Source organism: Schistocerca americana, chromosome 2 (assembly GCF_021461395.2).
Source record: "Schistocerca americana isolate TAMUIC-IGC-003095 chromosome 2, iqSchAmer2.1, whole genome shotgun sequence".
NCBI lineage: Eukaryota > Metazoa > Arthropoda > Insecta > Orthoptera > Acrididae > Schistocerca > Schistocerca americana.
This window is the reverse complement of record NC_060120.1, coordinates 73,929,881-73,954,295: the sequence shown is the minus strand read 5'-3', so window position 1 is coordinate 73,954,295 and position 24,415 is coordinate 73,929,881. Positions and strand designations below refer to the sequence as shown.

Sequence of the window (24,415 nt, the reverse complement as noted above, 5' to 3'; positions counted from 1 at the left end):
TTGCTGCGAATTGGCGTAGTAAGTCTCCATTCTCATTGTTTTCTTCATGTAGTGAATATTTTCCAGAAACTCCATACGGATATTCATTCCTCCCTATTTTTGCATTAAAATCTCCTATTACTAGCATCAGGTCATATTTAGGTACTGCACAGCATACTTTTTCCAAGTCTTCGTAGAACTGTTCTTTAATTATATCCTCTTTTTCCTCTGTTGGTGCATGTGCATTAACTATTGATATATTCCTAAATTTACCTTTTAGTCTGAGTCTGCACATCCTTTCATTTATGGGTTCAAATTCTAGAAGGCTTTTCCTAACTTCCCTAGTTATTATAAACCCTGTTCCAAGTTGGCCTGTTCTTTCTTCTCGTCCAGTTTGTTACGTTTTCTCAGTAAAAACTCTGCACTAGACCATGTCTTGTCTTCTGATGACTACGATATCTGCATCTGAGGAAACTCAAATGAAAGTAGAGACTTTGAAAGCAATACTGATCGTGAAAGTCAGTTTGTAAAGCAGTTGTTCGGAATTCTGTGACTTCTTCAACATAAAGTAAGGCAAAGATCTGCTGAATAAAATTCACTCATCACAGGATTACAGGGCATGAGCAGCTGAGAGTTAAAGGCTGTGTGTAGTTTGAGACCTGGTGCTCGAGGGAGGCAGGGTTCGGTTACGATTGTGGACGGCGCCGTAATCAGCTACTGTTGGTTGACTTTTCTTTTAATCACACACAATTTACTTAAATTAAACAACAAAATAAAATAATGGCAATAATTTAAGAATTGTTTGACGGCTGAAGGCATTAATGACAATAAATCAAGAATTGATTAAACTTGCTGCAACTTACATTTACAGTTATTGAAATATAAAAGACAAGTAACCAAGGCCTTAAAGCTCGCTGAAAAAATACAATTGCCAAATTAAAATTTTAAGACAAGTAACGACACTCACGGCTGATGGCCTTAATGGCAATAAATTAAGAATTGTTTCACGGCTGAAGGCCTCAATGGCAATAAATTAAGAATTGTTTAACTTGTTGCAACTTATAAACTACAGTTATTAAAATACTGAAAACAAATCACCAAGGTCTTAAAGGTTAACTGCTAAAAATACAATTGCCACATTAGAATTTTAAGACAAGTAGCGACAGTCACGGCTGAACGCCTTTAACGCCAAGAATGGCAACTGTTAAAAAAAATTTAACAAACATATAGTCAAACAGCAAAGAAATAGCTAAAGTTAATTTCAAAGACAGGCAACTGATCACGAAACAGGTGAGACAAAATGATAGTAAACTGGGTAGCACAACCGTTTAATCTTGCTTTAACGCCAAGAATGGCAATTACATTAAAAAACATTAGAAACATACAACAAAACAGCAAATATAATAACAAGGTTAATTCAAAACGACAAGCAACTGATCGCCAAACAGGTGCAACAAATGGCGGTAACTTGGTAATACAATGATAAAATAATAACACCATAATAAAACACAACGGCTAGTCACAGACGGTGCTCCAGGAATCGACCTCTGAGTAGGTCAGGCTAAAAACACTTTCGCGAGCGATCAGAAAGGCAGCCAAGAGTTACATTTACTTCACAAGGTGGTAACTCAAACTAGTGGCAGTCTAACGAATGACTAATGATTATCTGCTGAAGCTACCTAACGTCCCATAACCAATGCAACGATGGAACACCATGCCAAAGCCGGAACCAGCGGTCAGCACTACATCCTCAGAATGCTGTGTTTAGAGCGTCCGGAAGGGGAAAGGAACCACTACTACAAGAGTAGAAGAAACAACAACCGCCCTACAAATCAAGGAAACTGTCAAAACTGCACGTCTTACTGGACAGTAGCGGCAAGGAGAGGAAACGTACACTGCCGTTACATACTCTAACTTACAAGGCAGTTCACTGGAGCGTTAGCGGCCACCAGGCAGGAAAAATACCGCTGGTTGAACTTAACAGATAGTAACACATAGAATGCAGCAATTAGTAACAAGCAGTCGAGGAAAGCTAATTAGATCCGCCTTCCCCCCAAGCACTCCACTCGCTGCTCTTCGTCTCGGCGACACTGCGAGCAGCAACACGAACCCAAGTCACTGGAGAATCGCGAGATCTCGCAATGGTGGAGTTTAAATTTTTTTGTGGTATTCAAAAAATTTAAAAACCTCTCTCACACCGGCCTGATTTAGCTTCACTGATCAGGATAGTAAAAACATGCGTATGTTAAGGGAATTTTCATTTACAAAGCAGGCTTATCACATTCACACAGTTCAATACTGTTCTATCCTGATTAAATTGAGCTTAACTTAAATTCCATAGGGCAGTGAAGCAATTTCGAAGTCTCGGTGCGACGAAAATTGTCAGTCGATCTCCTGAAAACATTTGTAATAATTATTAACTTTCGGTGATCACATGGGGAAGACCGGAGATCTGCTGGTAAGACCGTGTTAGCCTATTTATTTGAAGTAACTGTATATCTTCAGCATACAAAACGGCAGGTTCGTCCAGTGTAAATCAGACGTTCCCCACTGATCCCGTGCAACACAGCGTAGTAAGCACACACTGTCCATAATAATCAGTTAAATAATACGCGAACACACTTACTTTAGTTTAGTTCATGTATTGAATTCCTTCTCATACAGAATCTCATCAAGATGGCGACTAGCTCAACAATACATACATATACATCCTCCTTCTTTCACGGCTAATCGGCAAGCACTCCCAACCATTCTTTTCATAAGAGAAAACATAGATAGCAGAGTAGCTATTCCACGGGTAAATGGACGCTCCAAGGAATAATAGGGTTTGAAACTACTTTGCATTGATAATCATCGTATATTAAAGTTTAGGAATCGGTAAGATAAGAAGAGATATTTCGAGATATGTACTGAGTCATATAATTTATAAAATTTCTGAAAATATCGCGGAGAGACCGCTGCAAGAGACATTACAGGAGGTTTCACTGCTAGGATTAAAATCCATTCAACTTAAAGTTTGTTGGATCCGGTTTACGACTAGGTCGTGTACCCTCGCGACCACAGCCCTTCCATCTGGCAGTGCATGCGTGCCACCAGCGGTCCCGGCGTGTTCTCGCATTGCCCTCTTGGCTGCTCCAGAGTCCCCAACTGAACTGCCTATTCACACGACCTGGAAGAACAACGAAGTCACCCCAAAGATAGGGCCACAGTTACTGCGTATCGATAACGCCGCTGCTGCCACTAGCGGACAGGCAACGCTTGCCAAATCAAGTGGCGCCAGTCAACACAAGAAGAATACAAACAACCGCAACCACGTCAACTGAATGATACAGTCTGGCCTCCAACAAGGACGGAAACGTACAACAGCACCAACGCGAGCCGCAGCACGGCTCATAGTGGTGGTGGTGGTTAGTGTTTAACGTCCCGTCGACAACGAGGTCATTAGAGACGGAGCGCAAGCTCGGGTTAGGGAAGGATTGGGAAGGAAATCGGCCGTGCCCTTTCAAAGGAACCATCCCGGCATTTGCCTCAAACGGTTTAGGGAAATCACGGAAAACCTAAATCAGGATGGCCGGAGACGGGATTGAACCGTCGTCCTCCCGAATGCGAGTCCAGTGTGCTAACCACTGCGCCACCTCGCTCGGTCACGGCTCATAGTTGCCTAAGCAGGTCTTGTGTCCTGTTAAGTAACTTTTAAGATTTAAGTGTAGTGCAGTTATACAATAATAAACCAATAATGGGCCTGTGTTTTAGATTATCTTTTTTATACACTGATGGAAAAAAATCGCTGCGCCAAGGAGGAGTTAATGACATACATGAAAGTTGTTAGGCGTGTTTCTACATCTGAAACATGATGTCTACTCGGAACTCGCGGCAGTGGCATAAGAGTAGTGCCAGTGGCGCCACTGTGGGGGTGCAAATCATGTTTGCTTTAAGCACACTCTGTAATGATCGTGAGCCTTAGTTACCTCTGAGATTGGACATGGTGAGTTGTTGTTAGTCAAGAATGCCATTACGGCGACAAAGGCTCCATTACCAGCACCTCACTGAGTTTGAACGAGGTCTTGTAATAGGGTTACAAGACGCTGGATGTTCCTTCTGCGATATTGCAAAAAGACTTGGCAGGAATGTAGTTACGTTGTCCTCGATGGTGAGTGTTCATCGGAGGTGAGGGTATCATCTGGAGTGCCCCAGGCAAGTGTGGTAGTTCCGCTGTTGTTTTCTATCTACATAAATGATCTTTTGGATAGAGTGGATAGCAATGTGCGGCTGTTTTTGCTGATGATGCTGTGGTGTACGGGAAGGTGTCGTCGTTGAGTGACTGTAGGAGGATACAAGATGACTCGGACAGGATTTGTGATTGGTGTATAGAATGGCAGCTAACTCTAAATATAGATAAATGTAAATTAATGCAGATGAATAGGAAAAAGAATCCCGTAATGTCTGAATACTCCATTGGTAGTGTAGCGCTTGACACAGTCACGTCGATTAAATATTTGGGCGTAACATTGCATAGAGATATGAAGTGGGACAAGCATGTAATGGCAGTTGTGGGGAAGGCGGATAGTCGTCTTCGGTTCATTGGTAGAATTTTGCGAAGATGTGATTCATCTGTAGAGGAGACCGCTTATAAAACACTAATACGACCTATTCTCGAGTACTGCTCGAGCGTTTGGGATCCCTATCAGGTCGGATTGAGGGAGGACATAGAAGCAATTCAGAGGCGGGCTGCTAGATTTGTTACTGGTATGTTTGATCATCACGCGGGTGTTACGGAAATGCTCCAGGAACTCTGGTGGGAGTCTCTGGAAGAAAGGAGGCGTTCTTTTCGTGAATCGCTACTGAGGAAATTTAGAGAACCAACATTTGAGGCTGACTGCAGTACAATTTTACTGCCGCCAACTTATATTTCGTGGAAAGACCACAAAGATAAGATAAGATAAGAGAGATTAGGGCTCGTACAGAGGCATATAGGCAGTCATTTTTCGCTCGTTCTGTTTGGAAGTGGAACAGGGAGAGAAGATGCTAGTGTGGCACGAGGTACCCTCCGCCACGCACCATATGGTGGATTGCGGAGTATGTATGTAGATGTAGATGTACTGTACAAGACTGCTGGCAGCAGTAGTCAAGAAAATGTACGGTCGCAAGAAGACCAGGCACTACCGACAGAGAAGATCATCGTCTTCAGTGTACGGTTCTGGCGCATCGTCCTGCATCTGTAGCAGCAATTTGAGCACCAATTAGCACTACAGTGATTAAACGAACTGTTATGAATCGGCTACTTCAAGGACAGCTCCGAGCCAGACGCCCTGTAGTGTGCATTTCACTCACCACAAGTCACCGCCATTTGCGACTTCAATGGTGTCAAGTTAGAGCTCACTGGACGGCAGGGTGGAGGTCTGTTATATTTTCTGGTGGATTCTGGTTCTGCCTCGGTGCCAGTGATGGCCGTGTGTTTGTTAGGAGGCCAATTGAGGGAGAGCAACTAACCTGTCTCCATGCTAGACACACTGGAGCTATGGTCTGGGATGCAATTTCGTATGACAGCAGGAGCACTCTAGCGGTTATCCCATGCACCCTGACTGTAAATCTGTGCATAAATCTGGTGACTCGACCTGCCATGATGCGATTCAAGAATAACATTCCAAGCGGTGTTTTCCAACAGGATAATGCTTGTTGTAAACCACCATTCCATGCAGAGTGTCGACGTGTTGCCGTGGTCTACTCTATCAACAGGTCTGTCTCTGATCAAGCACATATATGACGTCATCGGACGTGAACTCCAGCGTCATTCACAATCAGCATTAACCGTCACTATATTGACCCACCAAATGCAACAGACATGGAACTCCAGCCCACAAGCTGACATCTGGCACCTGTACAGCACAATGGATGCACATTTCCATGCTTGCGTTCAACAATCTGCTGGCTATACCAGTTTATAATGTACCATCACTTCATATCTGCTATGGTTGTCTCGTGCTTACACTGCAATGTTAATCATTTATCGTAAATATGTTACCTAGACAAATTTATTCCCAAAATTTCATTACTGAACAATAATTATTTTCTGATGTTGCGTTTCTTTCCATCAGTGTATTAACATTTCTGGACTATTATTCATTTAGACGTATACAGTGCATTGACGCATTCCGAGAAGTGAGCCGCTACAAAATAGGTCCCAGCTTCGACTCCTAGTAATATGGTCACTTTATATTTTATTTTCTTCCAGCCGAAGTAATGGTCATCAGTATATCCACTTTTTTCACGTTAATACGTGGCGTTTTTTTAAGACATTTAGTCAGCGCGAGAGCGTTACGGAGATGCTGAACAAGCTCCAGTGGCGGACACTTCAAGAAAGGCGTTACGCAATACGGAGAGGTTTATTATCGAAATTACGAGAGAGCACATTCCGGGAAGAGATGGGCAACATATTACTACCGCCCACATATATCTCGCGTAATGATCACAACGAAAAGATCCGAGAAATTAGAGCAAATACGGAGACTTACAAGCAGTCGTTCTTCCCACGCACAATTCGTGAATGGAACAGGGAAGGGGGGATCAGATAGTGGTACAATAAGTACCCTCCGCCACACACCGTAAGGTGGCTCGCGGAGTATAGATGTAGATGTAGATGTAAGTACCGTTTTGAAATTTTTTTAAATTTCAAAACGGTACTTACTTAAAAAACACGCCACGTATTAACGTGAAAAAAGTGCTAAGATATCTCAATAATTTTATTTTTACATGAAAGCCTGTACCTTAATCTACTTTTCTACATAATTTCCGTCAATATTGAGGCACTTGTCATAACGCTGTAACAGTTTTTGAATACCCTCCTCACAGAAGTCTGCCGCCTGACTTGTTAACCACTGCATCACCACTGTTTTGACTTCGTCATCGTGTTGAAGACGCTGACCACCCAGGTATTTCTTCAAGTGCAGGAACAGATGGTAGTCACTGGGCGCAAGATCGGGGCTGTACGGAGGCTGATCTAGAGTTTCCCATCGAAAAGATGTAATGAGATCTTTGGTCTGATTCGCCACATGCGGACGGGCATTGTCTTGCAGCAAAACGATGCCGTTGCTCAACTTCCATGGACTGTTGCTTTGATTCTGGTGTGACGTAGGCCACCCATCTTTCATCGCCCGTATCAATTTGGCTTAAGAAATCATCACCGTCGTTGTGGTACCGCTCAAGGAAGGTCAAGGCACTGTCTAAGCGTTTGGTTTTGTGCACATCCGTCGGTACCCAACGTGCGCACAATTTTCGGTAATTCAAGTGCTCGGTCAGAACGCCATACAAAATGTGGTTTCACCGCCAGACACCACACTTGCTAGGTGATAGCCTTTAAATCGGCCGCGGTCCGTTAGTATACGTCGGACCCGCGTGTCGCCACTATCAGTGATTGCAGACCGAGCGCCGCCACTCCTTAGCACTCGCCGCAGTTGTACAGCCGACTTTGCTAGCGATGGTTCACTGTCTACATACGCTCTCATTTGCCGAGACGACAGTTAAGCATAGCCTTCAGCTACGTCATTTGCTACGACCTAGCCATATTCAGTTACTATTCTCAACAGATAATAATGTGAATCATGTACCGTCGAGAGCGACGTTCATCATTAACGGATAAAGGTAAGTATGAAACTAATTACGTCCGCTTTCTGAATTCTCATTTCTTGTCATGTTCCAGACCTCACGCCAGTATACTTCTTCCCTTCTCACGCCAGCCCGCGTGAGTTAAAACGCGTGCATTTCGGCCTCCATTAGTAACACGGTGTTGGCTCTTCAGCCAACACAACACAAAACACTAAGAGGAACATTAGCAAAGTCATCCCGCAAGGAGGAAATCGTAGAGCGTCTGTTTTCTCTCACCTTATTGTCCACTTCCTGCACCAAACTTTCATTAACGACCGAAGGACGCCCACTCCGTTGTTCATCATGCACATTTGTGCGGCCATCTTTAAATGCTCTCACCCACTTTCTCACCATTCCATCACTCATAATGTTTTCTCCGTAAACTGCACAGATCTCACGATGAATATCAATCGCTTTTAGGCCTTTAGCACTAAGAAATCTTATAACAGCCCGTACTTCACAATCGGAGGGACTCTCGATTATCGGAGGCATCTTAAACACTCAGTACACAACGTAAACATGGAAGAATCAGACTGTAATGGCGTCAGTGCGTAGATTAAGGTACAGGCTTTCATGTTAAAATAAAATTATTAAGGTATCTTAGCACGTCTTTTTTAATTTCAAAACGGTACTACTTAAGAAACATCTCTCGTAACTCACCTGTAAACGTCCGATTAGCCCATTTATAAAAAGCTTCAAACGTCTGATTGCTTTGCAAATGAGTGAATGTGTCAAATGTTTGACGTTAAGCGTGTGAAGGAGAAGAAGTGTAAAAAAGTTTTGAAACTGTGCTTAAACTTTGCTGGTAATCGTTAAGTGCTCCTAACCTCAGATAATGGAAAATATAGTCAGGGTAATACGTGTGAAATGAGCTACGTTGGCTCAAAACATACACGTACACTGTTGCTAACTGTAACACTTGTGTTACTGTGCTTAACAACGACATAAGATTTGCTGTGTTACATATCGGTTTTCTGCTGCTGTGTAGTTGTTCCCTAACCAGCATTCCATACAAGTAAACCAGTTGCGACTTTTTAGCTGATGTTGCTCCTATTTTAGGTAACTAGGATATGTAGGGCTCTGCTTAAAACGAGCAGCTCAGTTTAGTCATAGGGTCGAGTCGCACATATCTGCTTTTTTGCCCACCAGATAATCACTGCAAATCATAATCTGTAGGTGTGATCGTCCAGTCAAGTAGTCTACGCATTGTCATTGTGAATAAATAAAACAACGGAGACTGCAGACCCCAGTTCAGACCCAGGCGCCGCTTCCCCCACCACCTCCAGTAGCCGCGGCACCGGCCGCACCAAAGTCACGGTGGAGGGGGTAACGGCTAGTATATATACTGCGGCGAGGTGAACAGCACAGCATTCGTCAGGAACCACCTGAAGATGGCAGCGTGTCCGTCTGCCGAAATATTGTGGAGAAATTACGGCGCTACCCGGTCGGATACCAGAGAAATGTTCAAAATGTCGAATAATGTTTATTCAGTAAATAAAATCTCAAATAAACGGAAAGTGGTCCTACAATATACTGTTAACATACAAACAGGAAACAACATTATGAAATGCAATAAAGTTGTGTTGAGAGCATCATGAGAATGGTAGCAGGATGTTTCTTTTTTCAACAGTGGTGCGAGCTAACACACGCCATCCAAGACACGTGAAAAGTAAGCCCATTTCGTGATCACAATACACGAAATATTCACTAGCTCAAAACAGTTCAAACATGATGATTTACAAATTGACGCACACAAGATAATGAGTAGAAACTCATTCCACATCCAATCTCAATTCTGCAATGCAGTCGGAAGTTAAAGAGTCCCGTAGCAGCCATCACCACCCTGAAACTATTACCTACAAGATCAAATACGATTCGTTACCACAGGCGGGTCTACCTTCTTCTACTGCAAACATGAAAGTGTCTTCTTCAAGATCTAAACGAAAACTGTCCAGAATTGCCCGCTGGAGTGCACCGATCGAAGAAAGCCTACCCCACTTGACTCCAATGGTGTTCCGCCATTGTCTGCTTCTCCATTGGCTGAAAGCCATCCTAAACAAAAGTATGTCGTTCTTAAGTTCTAGAGACATGATTTGGCTCAACTTAACTCACTTCCCACACTAAAGTAATACATTGCAAAAATATTTAAAGAAAGAAGTATAATAAACTAGCGGTCGCAGCCGGCCGAAGTGGTCGAGCGGTTCTAGGCACTACAGTCTGGAACCGAGCGACCGCTACGCTTGCAGGTTCGAATCCTGTGTGGTGTCCTCAGGTTCGTAAGATTTAAGTAGTTCTAAGTTCTAGGGGACTGATGACCTCAGATGTTAGTCCCATAGCACTCAGAGCCATTTGAACCATTTTTTTAGCGGTCACACTCAGACTGTTCAGAATAATTACAAGAAAAGCTTTGTTCATAAATAAATAACCCAGAATTTTTGCACAAGTGCGCTCATTTTATATCATTTAAACAATCTTATGTGTGCTTGATGGAAGCGTCTCTTGGTTCTCTTTTCAACATTGGTGTCAGCTAGTACACGTTGTTGACCATTTCGTAAATTACCATGATTTTGCATAGGAATTGTAATCAACAGTTAAATAAATATCTGTCAGAAGTATTGGAAATGGTTCAAATGGCTCTGAGCGCTATGGGACTTAACATCTTAGGTCATGAGTCCCCTACACTTACAAGGGAACATCCCCATCGCACCCCCCTCAGATTTAGTTATAAGTTGGCACAGTGGATAGGCCTTGAAAAACTGAACACAGATCAATCGAGAAAACAGGAAGAAGTTGTGTGGAACTATGAAAAAATAAGCAAAATATACAAACTGGGTCGTCCATGCGCAAGATAGGCAACATCAAGGACAATGTGATGCGAGGAGCGCCGTGGTCCCGTGGTTAGCGTGAACAGCTGCGGAACGAGAGGTACTTGGTTCAAATCTGCCCTCGACTGAAAATTTTGCTTTCTTTATTTTCGTAAAGTGGTGATCTGTCCGTTCGTTCATTGACGTCTCTGTTCACTGTAATAAGTTTAGTGTCTGTGTTTTGCGACCACACCGCGAAACCGTGCGATTAGTGGACGAAAGGACGTGCCTCTCCAATGGGAACCGAAAACATTTGATCGCAAGGTCATAGGTCAACCGATTCCTCCACAGGAAAACACGTCTGATATATTCTATACGACACTGGTGACGGCATGTGCTTCACATGACAGGAATATGTTGTCGTCCCACCTAACTTGTACACTTGGCGAATGGGTAAAAAGATTCTTCTACCTTGCCCGATTTAGGTTTTCTTGTGGATGTGATAATCACTTCCAAAAGAGTGATGAAAACATAAGAGTTTGTCACATAAACTGCAACAAATGAATGAAACAGTTTCACAGTCGCACAGTTTTGCCTGTGCTCTATAAAAACATATGTTTTTAACGTTTTCAAATTTTTCCGTGTGTAGACCGTCAAATCCTGCATATGTCCAAGCAAATCTGAACATGTCCTGGATTTTTGGAGAGCGAAGTTGATTATGTGTGAGTGCCTGAACTTTGATAATTGTCTGAAAACAAAAAATTGAAATTTTCATTCGAGGGTAGACTTGAACCAAGGACCTCTCATTCCGCAGGTGTTCACGCTAACCACGGGACCACGGCGCTCCTGAGCTCACGTTCTCGTTGATGTTGCATATCCTGCGCATGGACTACTCAGTTTGTATATTTTGCTTATTTTTTCATAGTTCCACACAACTTCTTCCTGTTTTCTCGATTGATCTGTGTTCAGTTTTTCAAGGCCTATCCACTGTGCCAACGTATAACTAAATCTGAGGGGGGTGCGATGGGGAGGTTCCCTTGTTAGAACTACTTAAACCTAACTAACCTAAGGACATCACACACATCCATTACCGAGGCAGGATTCGAACCTGCGACCGTAGAAGCAGCACGGTTCCGAAATGAAGTACCTAGAACCGCTCCGCCACAGCGGCCGGCACAAAAGTAATGACATCTTCAATAAATAATTGTCTGACACTCCGCCAATGCTGGTGCACCGTCTCTTCTTCTAAAACTGTGACAGCTGTCCAAATCCCACGTAATGGATTTACCTACATCCGGCCCTTTGCTGACGCCTTTGCACCTGACGTCGCCTGGAGGAGTTGCTGCAGCTTGCTCGGCCACGGTGGTCCGGCTGAGCCGGCAGTGCCGCGTCCCTATCCATGGGTCTGCTAGATTTCAGCCACACAAACCCATTCACCTCATACCAATTCTAGGCGGCCTGTTAGCTCGGCTCCATACGCGTAACATTACTGATTGTAGTCAATAAAATTTTTCTGTGTTTGTGACCGCACTGTCAATATGTAAAACTACCGACGTTTCGGTCACTGATGCAAGTGATCTTCTTCAGGGTCACTTGCAACAGTGACCGAAAGGTCGGTAGTTTTACATATTGACAGTGCGGTCACAAACACAGAAAAATTTTATTGAACTATGACAATGGCCGCGGAAGCCTACGTTTATAATCACTGATTGTGCCTCATAATGAGTAGATTGTGACAGCATTTTAGATTTTTAAATTCAGCCGACAATTATATGAAGTACTGAAAATCAGTTTCTTTTTGCCCCTCGAAGGCGTTAGATAGGCAACTAGTAAGTGGACATATTGAAAGGTGGCTACACTAAGCCACTGCGCCAGAGATTGCGCCAAAGAGTATTATTCAGCCGCCTCCACAGTGCTTTGGGAGAACTCGTAGTAGTCAGTGCTTGTTGAGATGTGCTAGTGAAGAGTGCTGGTCGAGAACTCGTAGCAGAGAGTGCTTGCTGAGATGTGACATTGGAGAGTTCTGGTTGAGATGTGGTAGTAGCGAGTCGGTGTGGAGATATTGTAATGATTAGAGTGCTTTTCATCAATATAAATTAAGGTAACAAACCACTTTTCTTTTTTTTCTCATTATTTCAATGTCCTGAATAATGCGTCATTACAGGTTCAGTCAACAAAGCATCTGGCTTGTGTTCTTGTATTAGAGTGTAATTCTGTTTTCCTTACGCAATTATAGTATTTCTAATTTTTTTTATCACGTCAGTATAAATGGTATTTAAAATTTCTTGTCTTGTTGAAGAAGAACCGTGCCAGATGTGTACGTTGAGTCACACTCCCACACACAGAACAATTACACTTGTGCTTTGGTTTCGTAGGTTTTATAGTTGCTGGGGACTTAATTAATTAATTGTGTTAACAGAAAATTTTCATTTTATTCTTTGTTGTTGTTCTATGCATTCAGATAGCGTAATAATACTAGTCAGGGCCAACCGTTTGCGAGACAGCGTAATCGGACAAACAGCTACCAAAAATATTTGCATTTTATTTAATTAAGCCCCCATGCAATATGAACCGTGAACCAAGAGCATTGGACCACCAACCGGGTTAATCAGTTAGTAGTTTACTTAATGGTTTAGACTGCCGTGTTTAATAATTGCCGCCCAACGTATGCTGCAGTCTGGAATCTTCTGCAGCTTCGTCCGTGATGTCTGTAGCGTTACTACTGATTAAGCTTTTTACTTCAAACACTCTAGCTGCTAACTAGTGCGAACTTTATAATCAAGGAGCTTTCTATATGAAACCATGCTATGTGCAGAATACCGTTTTATATTAAAGTTGTGTTTTGGTAAATTAAACAGAAATACGAGTAATATTGAAACCACGTTTTAGTTACAACTTCTTCTCCTTCTTCTTCTTCTTCGTCTCCCACTGGCTTATCCCACATCTTTTCGGGTTTGGCATGTTCTTCTGGATTTGACTGTCTTAGTGGTAGAGCGTGATCAGATGCCTATTCTGCCCCCCCCCCCCCCCCTCCTCCTTCCAGGTGTGAATTTGTGTACGCCATTTTTCTGCATCTTGCCTTATCCCACGCGAAATGTTGCTGATAGAGAAGGATAAAAATTGTTATGTAAGTGTTATACGTATTTAGATCAAAATCTGCTAAGAAAATTTCATCATGCGTGTAAAACTTGTCCAGTAATTTGTAATCAAGCTGAGTTTAATATATATTCCCCAGTCAAAATTTTATGTCCGCTCGGCAGTTACTGCATCACCTCTCACACCCACAAACTCCCATAACTGTAAATCGCTTACATACTAATCCGTCACTGTAACTCGCTTATATCCATCCATTCCCAGTTTCCCTTTCTCGCTCATTCATTCAGCCCAACTCATTGTCGTTATCACTTTGTGTTCTTCTGTCACTATCTCGTGTCTCACAGCCACGGTCTCCTCCGTTCTGTAATCTCACTATCACTGTCTTACATTACTGGCGTAAAATTGAAATAATGCAAGACTAATTTTACACCTCTGGTCGGGTTTACGAGCTCAAAAATTTCGCCTGTGCTTCGGTACTACAACATGCGTTTCCCAAAACCCTTCTGGTGATCATGAAGACACTTTGCAGCATTTTTTTTCCCTAGTTACTTCACCTTACGAACTACGTTTTCACCTGCCTCCGGATTTTATGTGCGTATTTTACGTGTACATGTAAGGGAACTTTAAACGTCTGTACCTCGGAAGTGCCTAAAGATATCAATAAAATTTACAAGGTTGTTCGAGATCGGAATACATAGTAAAAATTTCGGCAATTTTGTACGCATAGCCTTCATCGAATCCGCGGCTCAGTTTTGGTACGAAAAGAATTGTAAAAATGCTTCTTTACGGGTTTTATAAGGAACCACGCATGAATTAAAAAAGATTTTTGAAAACTGGAACAGTCCTAGATACATGCCTAGAGAATATAGCGTTTAGATTTGGACAGTTTGCTGCGATTATTTATTATTTAGATTTCGCTTCATACCAGATTTTACGAGCGTCTTTTAGGCGTTGGAGTAGGGTAAGTTTGAACCTCTGTATCTCGGAAAACGGCACAGAAATCAATAAAATTTCGAGATCAAGATCTCAGGAATGTATGGTAAAAATTTCAACCATTTGCAGTGCATAGTCGTTTTGGAACCCGCGCCTCGGGTTTGGTAAGAAGAAATGGAAAATAAACTGTTTTTGTTTTGTAAGGAACCACCAATGAACTAATGGCGCCTCCATAAGTTCTTTAAGGCCCACTGTAGACCACATCAAATGCAAAAGGAACGAAACGGTTTGCTTCTTTTGCGTAAGCAGGAGGAAGTGTGTAATATTCATACTTAGACCCCGTACTTCATGGTAGTCACTCTTTCTGTTGGGTATACGTCTCCCTAGCCCAAGGAGTATCCAAAACACTTGACGCTACTTATCACCAATAGAACCCGAGGTATAAGCCCGGCAGAATCCCGGTTTTATACGCGACGTTTTGGAACATACTACGTAGGGCATGCTGTCGCATGCGTACTGATTTGACTTTAATATAATATTTATTGTGAATCGTTTGCATAAGCATGAGGGGTTATGATTATTATAAGGATGTGGAAGTTCACGCGAAATTTTTTACGAAGGTTAAAATACAGATCTACACTACTGGCCATTAATATTGTTACACAAAGAAGAAATGCAGATGATAAACGGGTATTCATTGGACTAATATATTACACTAGAACTGACATGTGATTCCATTACCACGCAATTTGAGTGCATGGATCCTGAGAAATCAGTACCCAGAACAACCACTTCAGGCCGTAATAACGGCCTTGATACGCCTGGGCATTGAGTCAAACAGAGCTTGGACGGCGTGTACAGGTACAGCTGCCCATGCAGCTTCAACGCGATACCACAGTTCAAGAGTAGTGACTGGCGTATTGTGACGAGCCAGTTGCTCGGCCACCATTGACCAGACGTTTTCAATTGGTGAGAGATCTGGAGAATGTGCTGGCCAGGGCAGTAGTCGAACATTTTCTGTATCCAGAAAGGCCCGTACAGGACCTGCAACATGCGATCGTACATTATCCTGCTCAAATGTAGGGTTTCACAGGGATCGAATGAAGGGTAGAGCCACGGGTCGTAACACATCTGAAATGTAACGTCCACTGATCAAAGTTCCGCCAGTGCGAACAAGAGGGGACCGAGACGTGTAACCAATGGCACCCCGTACCATAACGCCGGGTGATACGTCAGCATGGCGATGACGAATACATGCTTCCAATGTGCGTTCACCGCGATGTCGCCAAACACGGATGCGACCATCATGATGCTGTAAACAGAACCTGGATTCATCCGAAAAAAATGACGTTTTGCCATTCGTGCACCCAGATTCGTCGTTGAGTACACCATCGCAGGCGCTCCTGTCTGTGATGTAGCGTCAAGGGTAACCGCAGCCATGGTCTCCGAGCTGATAGTCCATGCTGCTGCAAACGTCGTCGAACTGTTCGTGCAGATGGTTTTAGGGATCGAGACGTGGCTGCACGATCCGTTACAGCCATGCGGATAAGATGCCTGTCATCTCGACTGCTAGTGATACGAGGCCGTTGGGATCCAGCACAGCGTTCCGTATTACCCTCCTGAACCCACCGATTCCATATTCTGCTAACAGTCATTGCATCTCGACCAACGCGTGCAGCAATGTCGCGATACGATAAATCGCAACCGCGATAGGCTACAATTCGAACTTTATCAAAGTCGGAAACGTGATGGTACGTTTCACCAGGCAACGCCGGTCAACTGCTCTTCGTGTATGAGAAATCGGATGGAAACTTTCCTCGCGTCAGCACGTTGTGTGAATGCTCTGGAAAGCTAATCATTTGGATATCACAGCATCTTCTTCCTGTCAGTTAAATTTCGCGTCTGTAGCACGTGGTGTAGCAATTTTAATGGCCAGTAGTGTATCTAGGGGCGGTACGGGCAGTTTTAATTCCATGTAAGTTCTGGGCTCGACATAAACCCCTGATAAGTCAGCCTAAAGCTAACAGCGTCTCCAAATTTAACTTCAAGAATGTCAGTAATAGATGTCTGTATATTTTCCATTTTACTAAATTTACGTATGTATTTCTTCAGACCCTGGTGGCGTACTTCAGTACGTAACACTCCACAGGTGATCGGCTGGATGTCATTGTCCAACAGATATAATACGAGGGGCGTTCAGAAAGTAAGCTCCGATCGGTCGCGAAATGGAAACGACTATGAAAATCCGATAAAGCTTTGCACAGATGTGTTGGGTAGTGTCTCTAGTATAACCCCAGTTAGCATCACGTCGCTCTTCTAATTTCTGAGCTCGCAGTGAGTGCGTAAAGATGTCTAGAAAATAGTGTCTGCCGCCAAGTACGAGGGCCTGGTGAGAAATTTCGCCTGAATCTATGCAGCTAACATTACATAACTGTCGTGCTGTTTCTTCTTCAAGACAATTCTCAGCCGCATTCTGCAGGGGCAATGAAGATGCTCCTGCATCGTTTTCAAATGGAAATGTGAGATTACCCACAATACAGTCCGCAATTGTCTCCCCCTGAGTTTCATCTCTGGTCACATGAACCGCTGTCTTTGAAGACAACATTTTGACACAGACAACGAGGTGTAGGCCAGCGTGGAGAATTGGCGGAAAGCACTAGCGGCTGCCTTCTATGAGGAGGCTATTGAAAAGTTGGTACAACGCTATGACAAAAGTCTAAGTCAGAACGGCGACTACGTAGAGAAGTAGCTGAAAGGTGTAGCTATTTGTTACAAGTAAAACATTTCTGATGTTCACTGTGGTTTCAATTTGGCAATCAATCGGAGCTTACTTTCTGAACAGGCCTCGTATTTCGCCAAGCTACCACTTTAACATCATAAGGTATCAGGTGCGCTGGTGAACTGACCGTTTGGAAATCCGGAGCGTCGCTTTCGTCTCCCTCCCCCCCCCCCCCCCCCCCCTCCGCCCCGACCGCTTACATCATTCGATCTGCCGTTCTATCTTCCGACCGAGGTAGCATATCCACCCCCAAACGTTGCTCCGTCCAAGGTCCGCGCCCACGTATGTATGCTGGGGGCACCTCTGTTGTTTCTCTACCTGTCCCTAAGTGAGTTCATGCCTCTACGTACACACTGTGTAGGCCACTGTGAAAGCATAGAGGAGGTTACTTAGCATGGTACTACATGTTAGGATTTCTTCCCGTTGTTATCACATATTCAGTTTGAGAAGAATGACTGCTTAAATGTCCCTGTACATGCCGTAATAAGTCTTTTTCTTCGCAGGCTCTACGGGAGGATATCTCCAGATTCTTAATTTCATATGTCTTCCTCTTCTTTTTCCTGGCCTTTATTTGTCTGACGAGAGGTTCAGCACGTTAATTATCGGATTTAGCAATGTCAGTGGTGGAGGCTGGCCCAAGGTCCTTCGTATCGCTAACCCTTTCCCCTTCAGGACGGAATTGGTGTACCTCAATTGTCTGCGTGTAGTGTTATCCCACCTGAAAGTGTGCGAACATTTTTTCTAAACGTCTCAAATCGTATAACTGAGGCTGAACGTGTGTACCAGGCCGGTACTTACGTAGTCGGATGTGGGAAACCGCCTAAAAACCACATCCAGGCTGGCCAGCACACCGCTCCTCGTCGTTAATCTGCAGGTTGTTTGCTGATGATGCTACGGTGTGCGGGAAGCTGTAGTAATTGTGTGAGTGTAGGAGGATACAAGATGACTTATACAAAACTTCTAGTTGGTGTTCCAAATGTAGAAAAATATAAATTAATAAGGATAAGCAGGGAAAACAAAGCCATAATGTTCGGATACAGCATTCGTTTGACATAATAACGTCGTTTAAATGTTTGAGAGTAAGGTTACAAAGGGATATGAAATGGAACGACCATTTGAGGATAGTGGTATGGAAGGCAAATGGTCGACTTCGGTTTATTAGGTGAATTTTAGGAAAGTGTGGTTTATCGGCAATGGAGACTGCATACAAGTCACTAGAACGATCTGTGCTCTGGTGTTACGAGAATGTTCGAGATCCATACCAGGTAAGATTAAAGGAAAACATCGAAGCGATTCAGAGGCGGGCTGCTAGATTTGTTACCAGTAGGTTCGAACAACACGCAGGTGTGACGGAGATGCTTCGGGAAGTCAAGTGGGAATCCTTGGAGGGAAGGCTACGTTCTTTCCGAGGAACACTACTGAGAACATTTAGAGAATCGGCTTTCAAAGCTGTCTGGAGCAAGATTCTACTGCCACCAACGTACGTTTCACTTAAGGATTCCGAAGATAAGAGAAATTAGGCCCTGTTCAGAAGAATATTCACAGTTGTTTCATCCTCGCTCTGTTTGCGAGTGGAAGAGGAAAGGAAATGTCTAGTCGTGGTACAGAGCAGCCTCTGCCACGCATTGTGCGGTGCTTGGCCGAAAGCTGGTGTAGTTTTAAGCAATTGACGCGGTTGTAAACCCGAGAACATTTTATGCCATATCGATGATGTTTCGTTGAATGGTTCGCACGCTGACACTTGTTGATGGCCCATCACTGAAATCTGCAGCAATTTTCGGAATGGTTGCACTTCTGTCACATTGAACGATTCTCTTCAGTCGGCGTTGGTCTCGTTCTTGCAAGTTCTTTCCCCAGCCGCAGCGATGTCGGAGATTTAATGTTTTACAGGATTTCTGATATACACGGTACAATCGTGAAATGGTCGTACGGGAAAATCCCCACTTCATCGCTACCTCGGAGATGCTGTGTCCCATCGCATGCAGGTGCCCTGGTCCTCGACGACCACCTGTCAATGGGTCCAGATGGATCACAACTTACTACTCCACTGTCACTATAAATCTTGATAACCTGCCATTGTAGCAGCAGTGACCGATCTAACAACTCCTCCTTTTTTTAATTTTTTTTAGTGATGCGGTGCAACACAGCATCACCGGTCTTTCGCGGTCTAACTGGTGGGGCAGTAAATTTAGCCACAGGGCAGTGAGCTGCGTCACTGCAATACACGTTGGAGGTGTGGCGTTGGAACACCCTCCAAGGGTGACAGTACTCATCAGTCACGCATAAAAACTTAGTCCGACAAGGGCAGGTAGGGTGAGAAAATAGTGGACGTAGAATGGGGCACTAGTCCCACCAAAGGAGGCATCCGTGGTGGGCGTGGCAAGCCTATCGTTAGCCTATGTCGATGCCAGCGGCGTGGAAGTGTCGTCCCAACGTGGCGTAGCCCATGGACAGTGTCCCGCAGGGCATCCACCTTATCATACAGCCACCGCGCGTTGTTGCGTATGGTCGTCTTGAGGGGGACGATATCCGCTTCCTCATGGAGAGTCACGATTCTCTTGAGTGGCAGGGCGAGCAGGCTCCACGGGCGAACCTTGTCCTGCGGGCGCTGCGACGTCCTCATCTTGGTAACACTAAATCGTGCCCCTTGCAGTGCAACCATACGTGAGGGCAGGCAAGAGAATTAATTGCTCGGCAGGTGCGGAGCTTGGTATGCAGGCTAAGTCCCCAAATGCGGAAGAGGGGGTACAAAGCCCTGGTCAGCATTTGCCCCTTGTTGGTGACATACTCTGCATGACGGTGGAGTAGTAACTTGTGATCCATCTGGACCCATTGACAGGTGGTCGTCGGGGACCAGGGGACCTGCATGCCCGCAATCGAAAATTGTGGTGGAGGACTGGGCGCCATTTGGTGAAATACACTGCCGTAGTTTTGGCGGCACTGAGGGCTATTTTGTTTGTCCGGGACCAGGTGACTGTGGCGTCCACCTGTCGCTGGAGGCGGGCGACGACGGCGTCAGTGATACGGCCAGTGGTATATAGTGTTGTGTCGTCAGCAACTCCGCCAGGCACTTCTTGTCTTATATAGACATTGCCGACCGCAGCGCCGTATTCTGCCTGTTTACATATCTCTACATTTGAATGCGCATGCCTGTACCAGTTACTTTGGCGCTTCAGTGTATATCAGAGATGTCCCACTGAAGAAGACTGATGACTCAAAGATATTCTCCTAAAAGGTAGCCAATAGGGTGATAACATCAGCATGCGGCTTTCAGGGAACAGATTAACGTTTAACTGCGTCAAAACACAAAACAAACCGCATGAAATTTTTACTCCACAGCGGAATGTGCATTGATATGAAACTGGCAGACGAGGTAGTGGCGGAAGTAGAGCTGTAAGGACGAGTCCCTGTGTTGTAGTTGGTAGCTCAGTCGCTAGAGCGTGTGTCCGTGAAAGGCAAAGATCGGGAGTTCGAGTCTTGATCCCACACATGGTTTTAGTCTGCCCGGAAGTTTCACAACAGAAACAGTTCCTTACGCGAATCTCTTGCAAAGGCTAAATGTTTTTACCTCAAAATAGTTAATAAATGAAGTCGACCATTTTAAACTCCTAGGTGGAAAACTTTCTTGGTAGTATCACGTTCAAGATCTTGTACATAAACTGAATGCTGCTGTGTTCACTTTGAGAGTTATCTCCACTGTCTCTGACACAGAAATTGTGTTGTTCACTTTTCTTACTTCTAGTTTATGATCTCATATGATGTCATACTTTGCGCCAACTCCGTGCACTCACCATGAATATCCTAAGCTCAGAAAACGTGGTCAGATTGACCTGCGGTGTCAGTTCGCGAACATCGTGTTGGCCGTTGTTCATGTGTCTCGGAATTCCAACTCTGCCGTCCCTGTACATATGTTGCATCCCAGATCACGTAAGAAACGTTTCTTACGTGATCTGGGGTTGCATGATGGGATTTGTTGTTGGCAGCACTGACTCATCCAGGAGAAACGGGAACTTCCATTTACCAGATGGAAAAACGATATGCACTTGAATAGCAGTTCCTTAAGCACAGAACAGAAAGGTGAGCTCTATTTAGCACGTTTCATTTTAACAGTCTTTTAGCAAACTGAAAGAACTGCATGGCAAACCCCAAGTATTAAGATCCACATTGGAGAGTTTCCTTGTTGCATAGTCCTTGTATTCTGTTCTGGAGTTCCTCACATTAGTTCATAACTTATCTCTGTAATGTGTTATTTATTCGTGTTCTGCCAGACAATTTCCTAATCATCGTTCTGTAAACCGTGTACTGACTCGTGCGATGACCAAGTATCTTTCGCTCGCATGGTCCCATCGAGATTGAAAACTAAATAAATAAATAAAATTTAAAGAGATATGATTAGCTGTATTCTGTCAGCAATTGAATATCTCTAGAAGTTTCGTGACTGTTTCAGTTTCAAGTACATAATGATTTGTTATTAACTTGGATATACAACACATTGTTATTGAACTTTTTAGTGAACTTCCACATATTTACCGGCGGCACCTGAAAGGCCTTGTAAAGCAACTGTATCTTCCACACAAGTCACTCATTGCCGCCTTTTTTCTTTTCTCTTTTCTCTTTAGGTGGCTGTAATTTTACGGCGCCATGGGAGACGCTAACGCCGTAGCTGCTATCGATGCAATATCCCATTCAAACATCAACTTCACTGTGGATTTGTACAAGGTTAGTACAAATTTTAAAGATACTGCTCGCCAGATACAGAAGCAATGTAGATCACTACACTTCGTCTATTCACGTGCAAGAGATCCTGGGCATATGGACCATAACTCAGCAACAACGTTAATGCCGCATTTTCACTTAGATGTGCGTTTGATTTCAGGTGCTGGCGAACGAACCGGGGAATCTGTTTTTCTCACCCTTAAGCATCCAAGTAGTTCTCGCTCTGGTGTATTTCGGAGCAAAGGGCGACACAGCAGACGAATTGGAGCGAGGTTTGCACCTTCCCCGCGACAAACAGCTCACAGACAATGGAATTAATGCCCTTATGCATCAGCTAAGTGTGAGTACAAAGTACCAGTCTAAGTTGTTTACAAATTAGATCTGTGAAAACTGATAATTGCCTGTTTTGGTACAATGGCACTTTTTGCAGTCATGAAAGATCATGTGTTATTATTATTTATCGGCTTACTCATTTTTTCACACGGTATTGATATAACTGTGCAAAAACCACTATCACTAAGTTAACTGCTGTATGTTCTCTGAGAAACCAACAACAAACTGATCCTCAGGTGTTCTGCACCAGCGCCTTCTGCAGTTGCCAACACGCAAGGATGCGTTTCTAGGTGCTGTATGCCTGTGATCAGCAATAGCGACTAAAGACCTACGGTGTAAGGAACCTTAATAGCCCCGCCAGCCACCTAAGTTAGATTTGCTCAGACACCATCGTAGACGCGACCTCCCCATCACATGAACTCGGTCGATAGCAACTTGGTTCTAGGCGAGTGGCCGCGACCCAGTCTAGTATAGTACATCGCATGAGTTGATCTGCATCTACATTTACATGGTTACTCTGCAATTGACAGTAAGTGCCTGGCAGAGCATTCATCTACCCACCTTGTAGTTACTTTTCTATCATTCTACTCTCGAGCTGCACGCAGGAAGAACGAACACTTACATCTTTCCGAACGAGCTCTGATTTCTCATTTTTTATGATGATGATCATTTCTCGCTATGTAGATGAGCGTCGATAAAATATTTTACATTCTGAGGAGAATTTTGGTGATCGAAATTTCATGAGAAGGTCCTGCCGCAGTGAGAAATGCCATTTTTTTTTAATGACTGACACCCCAATTCTTGTACCATATCCGTGGAACTCTCTCCCGTATTTCGCGATAATACGAAAGAAGCTGCCCTCCTTTGAACTTTTTCGATGTCCTCTGGTAATCCTATCTCATTCGGATCCCTCACATCACAGCAATGCTCCAGAAGAGGGCGGACAGGCATAGTGTAAGCAATTTCTTTAGTACATACGTTACATTTTGCAGTGTCCTACAAATAAATCGCATGATCATCTGGTAACTTTACATGACGGTAAATGATACCATAATTTGCAAAAGATCTAAGAGGGCTACTCAGATTGTCTCCTAAATCGTTTATGTAGATCAGGAACAGCGGGGAGCCCATAACATTTCGTTGGGGAACACCACCTAATACTTTTACTCGATGTCATTCCGTTGAGTTATTACGAAATCTGACCTTCCTGTCAGGAAATCAAAAATCCAGTAACATAACTGAGACGATACTCCATAGGCTCGCAATTTAATTAGAAATCGCTTGTGAGGAACGGCGTAAAACCCTTCTGGATATCTAAAAGCACGGAAACAATTTGACATCCCCAGTCAATAACATTCATTACTTCGTGAAGAAAGAGCTGGTTGAGTTTCACAAGAATGGTCTTTTTTGCATCCGCGTTGGCTATTCGCCAGTAAATGGTACACAGCAAGGTAGCCCACGGTAATACATTGCAAGGTAACTTCTTTCTGAGGCGATGCATTTAAAAAGAAAATCCTGTTGTAGAAGGGACACATTCTGACAAAGACAATAAAGTCTAATAAGGCGAGTACACCGTTTGTTATATACTTTTACGAGCTTCCAACAGGAGCGAGTTATTTACACGTACTTATGTAGTTACCAGATTATTCTTGTCATCTCTTGCATGTTCGAGTGCTTACTAATCACAAGCTTTTATTTTAATAACATCGTGGCGTACAGTACTGCCGTTGTTATCGACCCTCGTATCGTATAGGCTTTTATTTGTTTTGGATAGTGTAGCTCAGTGTCGTTTAGACCGTTAGTGAGAGAGCACTTCGAATTCCTGCTGCTAATAAGCCGAGTACACCAATCGTTTGTTCCATATTTTTACGAGCTTCAAACAGGAGCGACTGTAGTAATGGATAGAACTGTGAGTGCTGTGTACAGATGCGAGCTGAGTTGGACATCCTTCGCTCACAGCTAGGCTGTGTTGGCTTCCGTCACACAGCTTGAGGCTGCTGCCAAGGGGCATCACTGTGGGGGATTAGAAGCGGGGATGCGAAGGGCATCGAGCACGTCCCACGTGTCCCCCTATCGGTCCATTGCTGTGGCCGCCCCATGTACTGCCTGCACTGAGGTTGACCCTTCACCTGTG

The 24,415-nt window shown here is 43.9% G+C and overlaps 1 protein-coding gene across 6 annotated transcripts in view; it reads left to right on the top strand.

Annotated features, from left to right (window-relative positions):
• LOC124594427 (leukocyte elastase inhibitor-like) overlaps window positions 1-24,415 on the top strand; it is a 153,513-nt gene that overhangs the window by 5,674 nt on the left and 123,424 nt on the right. For all 6 annotated transcript variants that reach the window (XM_047132799.1, XM_047132802.1, XM_047132800.1 and 3 more), the window contains exons 2-3: window positions 21,852-21,951; window positions 22,109-22,288. In XM_047132799.1, the coding sequence (XP_046988755.1) occupies window positions 21,874-21,951; window positions 22,109-22,288 (258 nt within the window). In that variant the 5' untranslated portion in view covers window positions 21,852-21,873. The remainder of the gene's footprint in view (window positions 1-21,851; window positions 21,952-22,108; window positions 22,289-24,415) is intronic.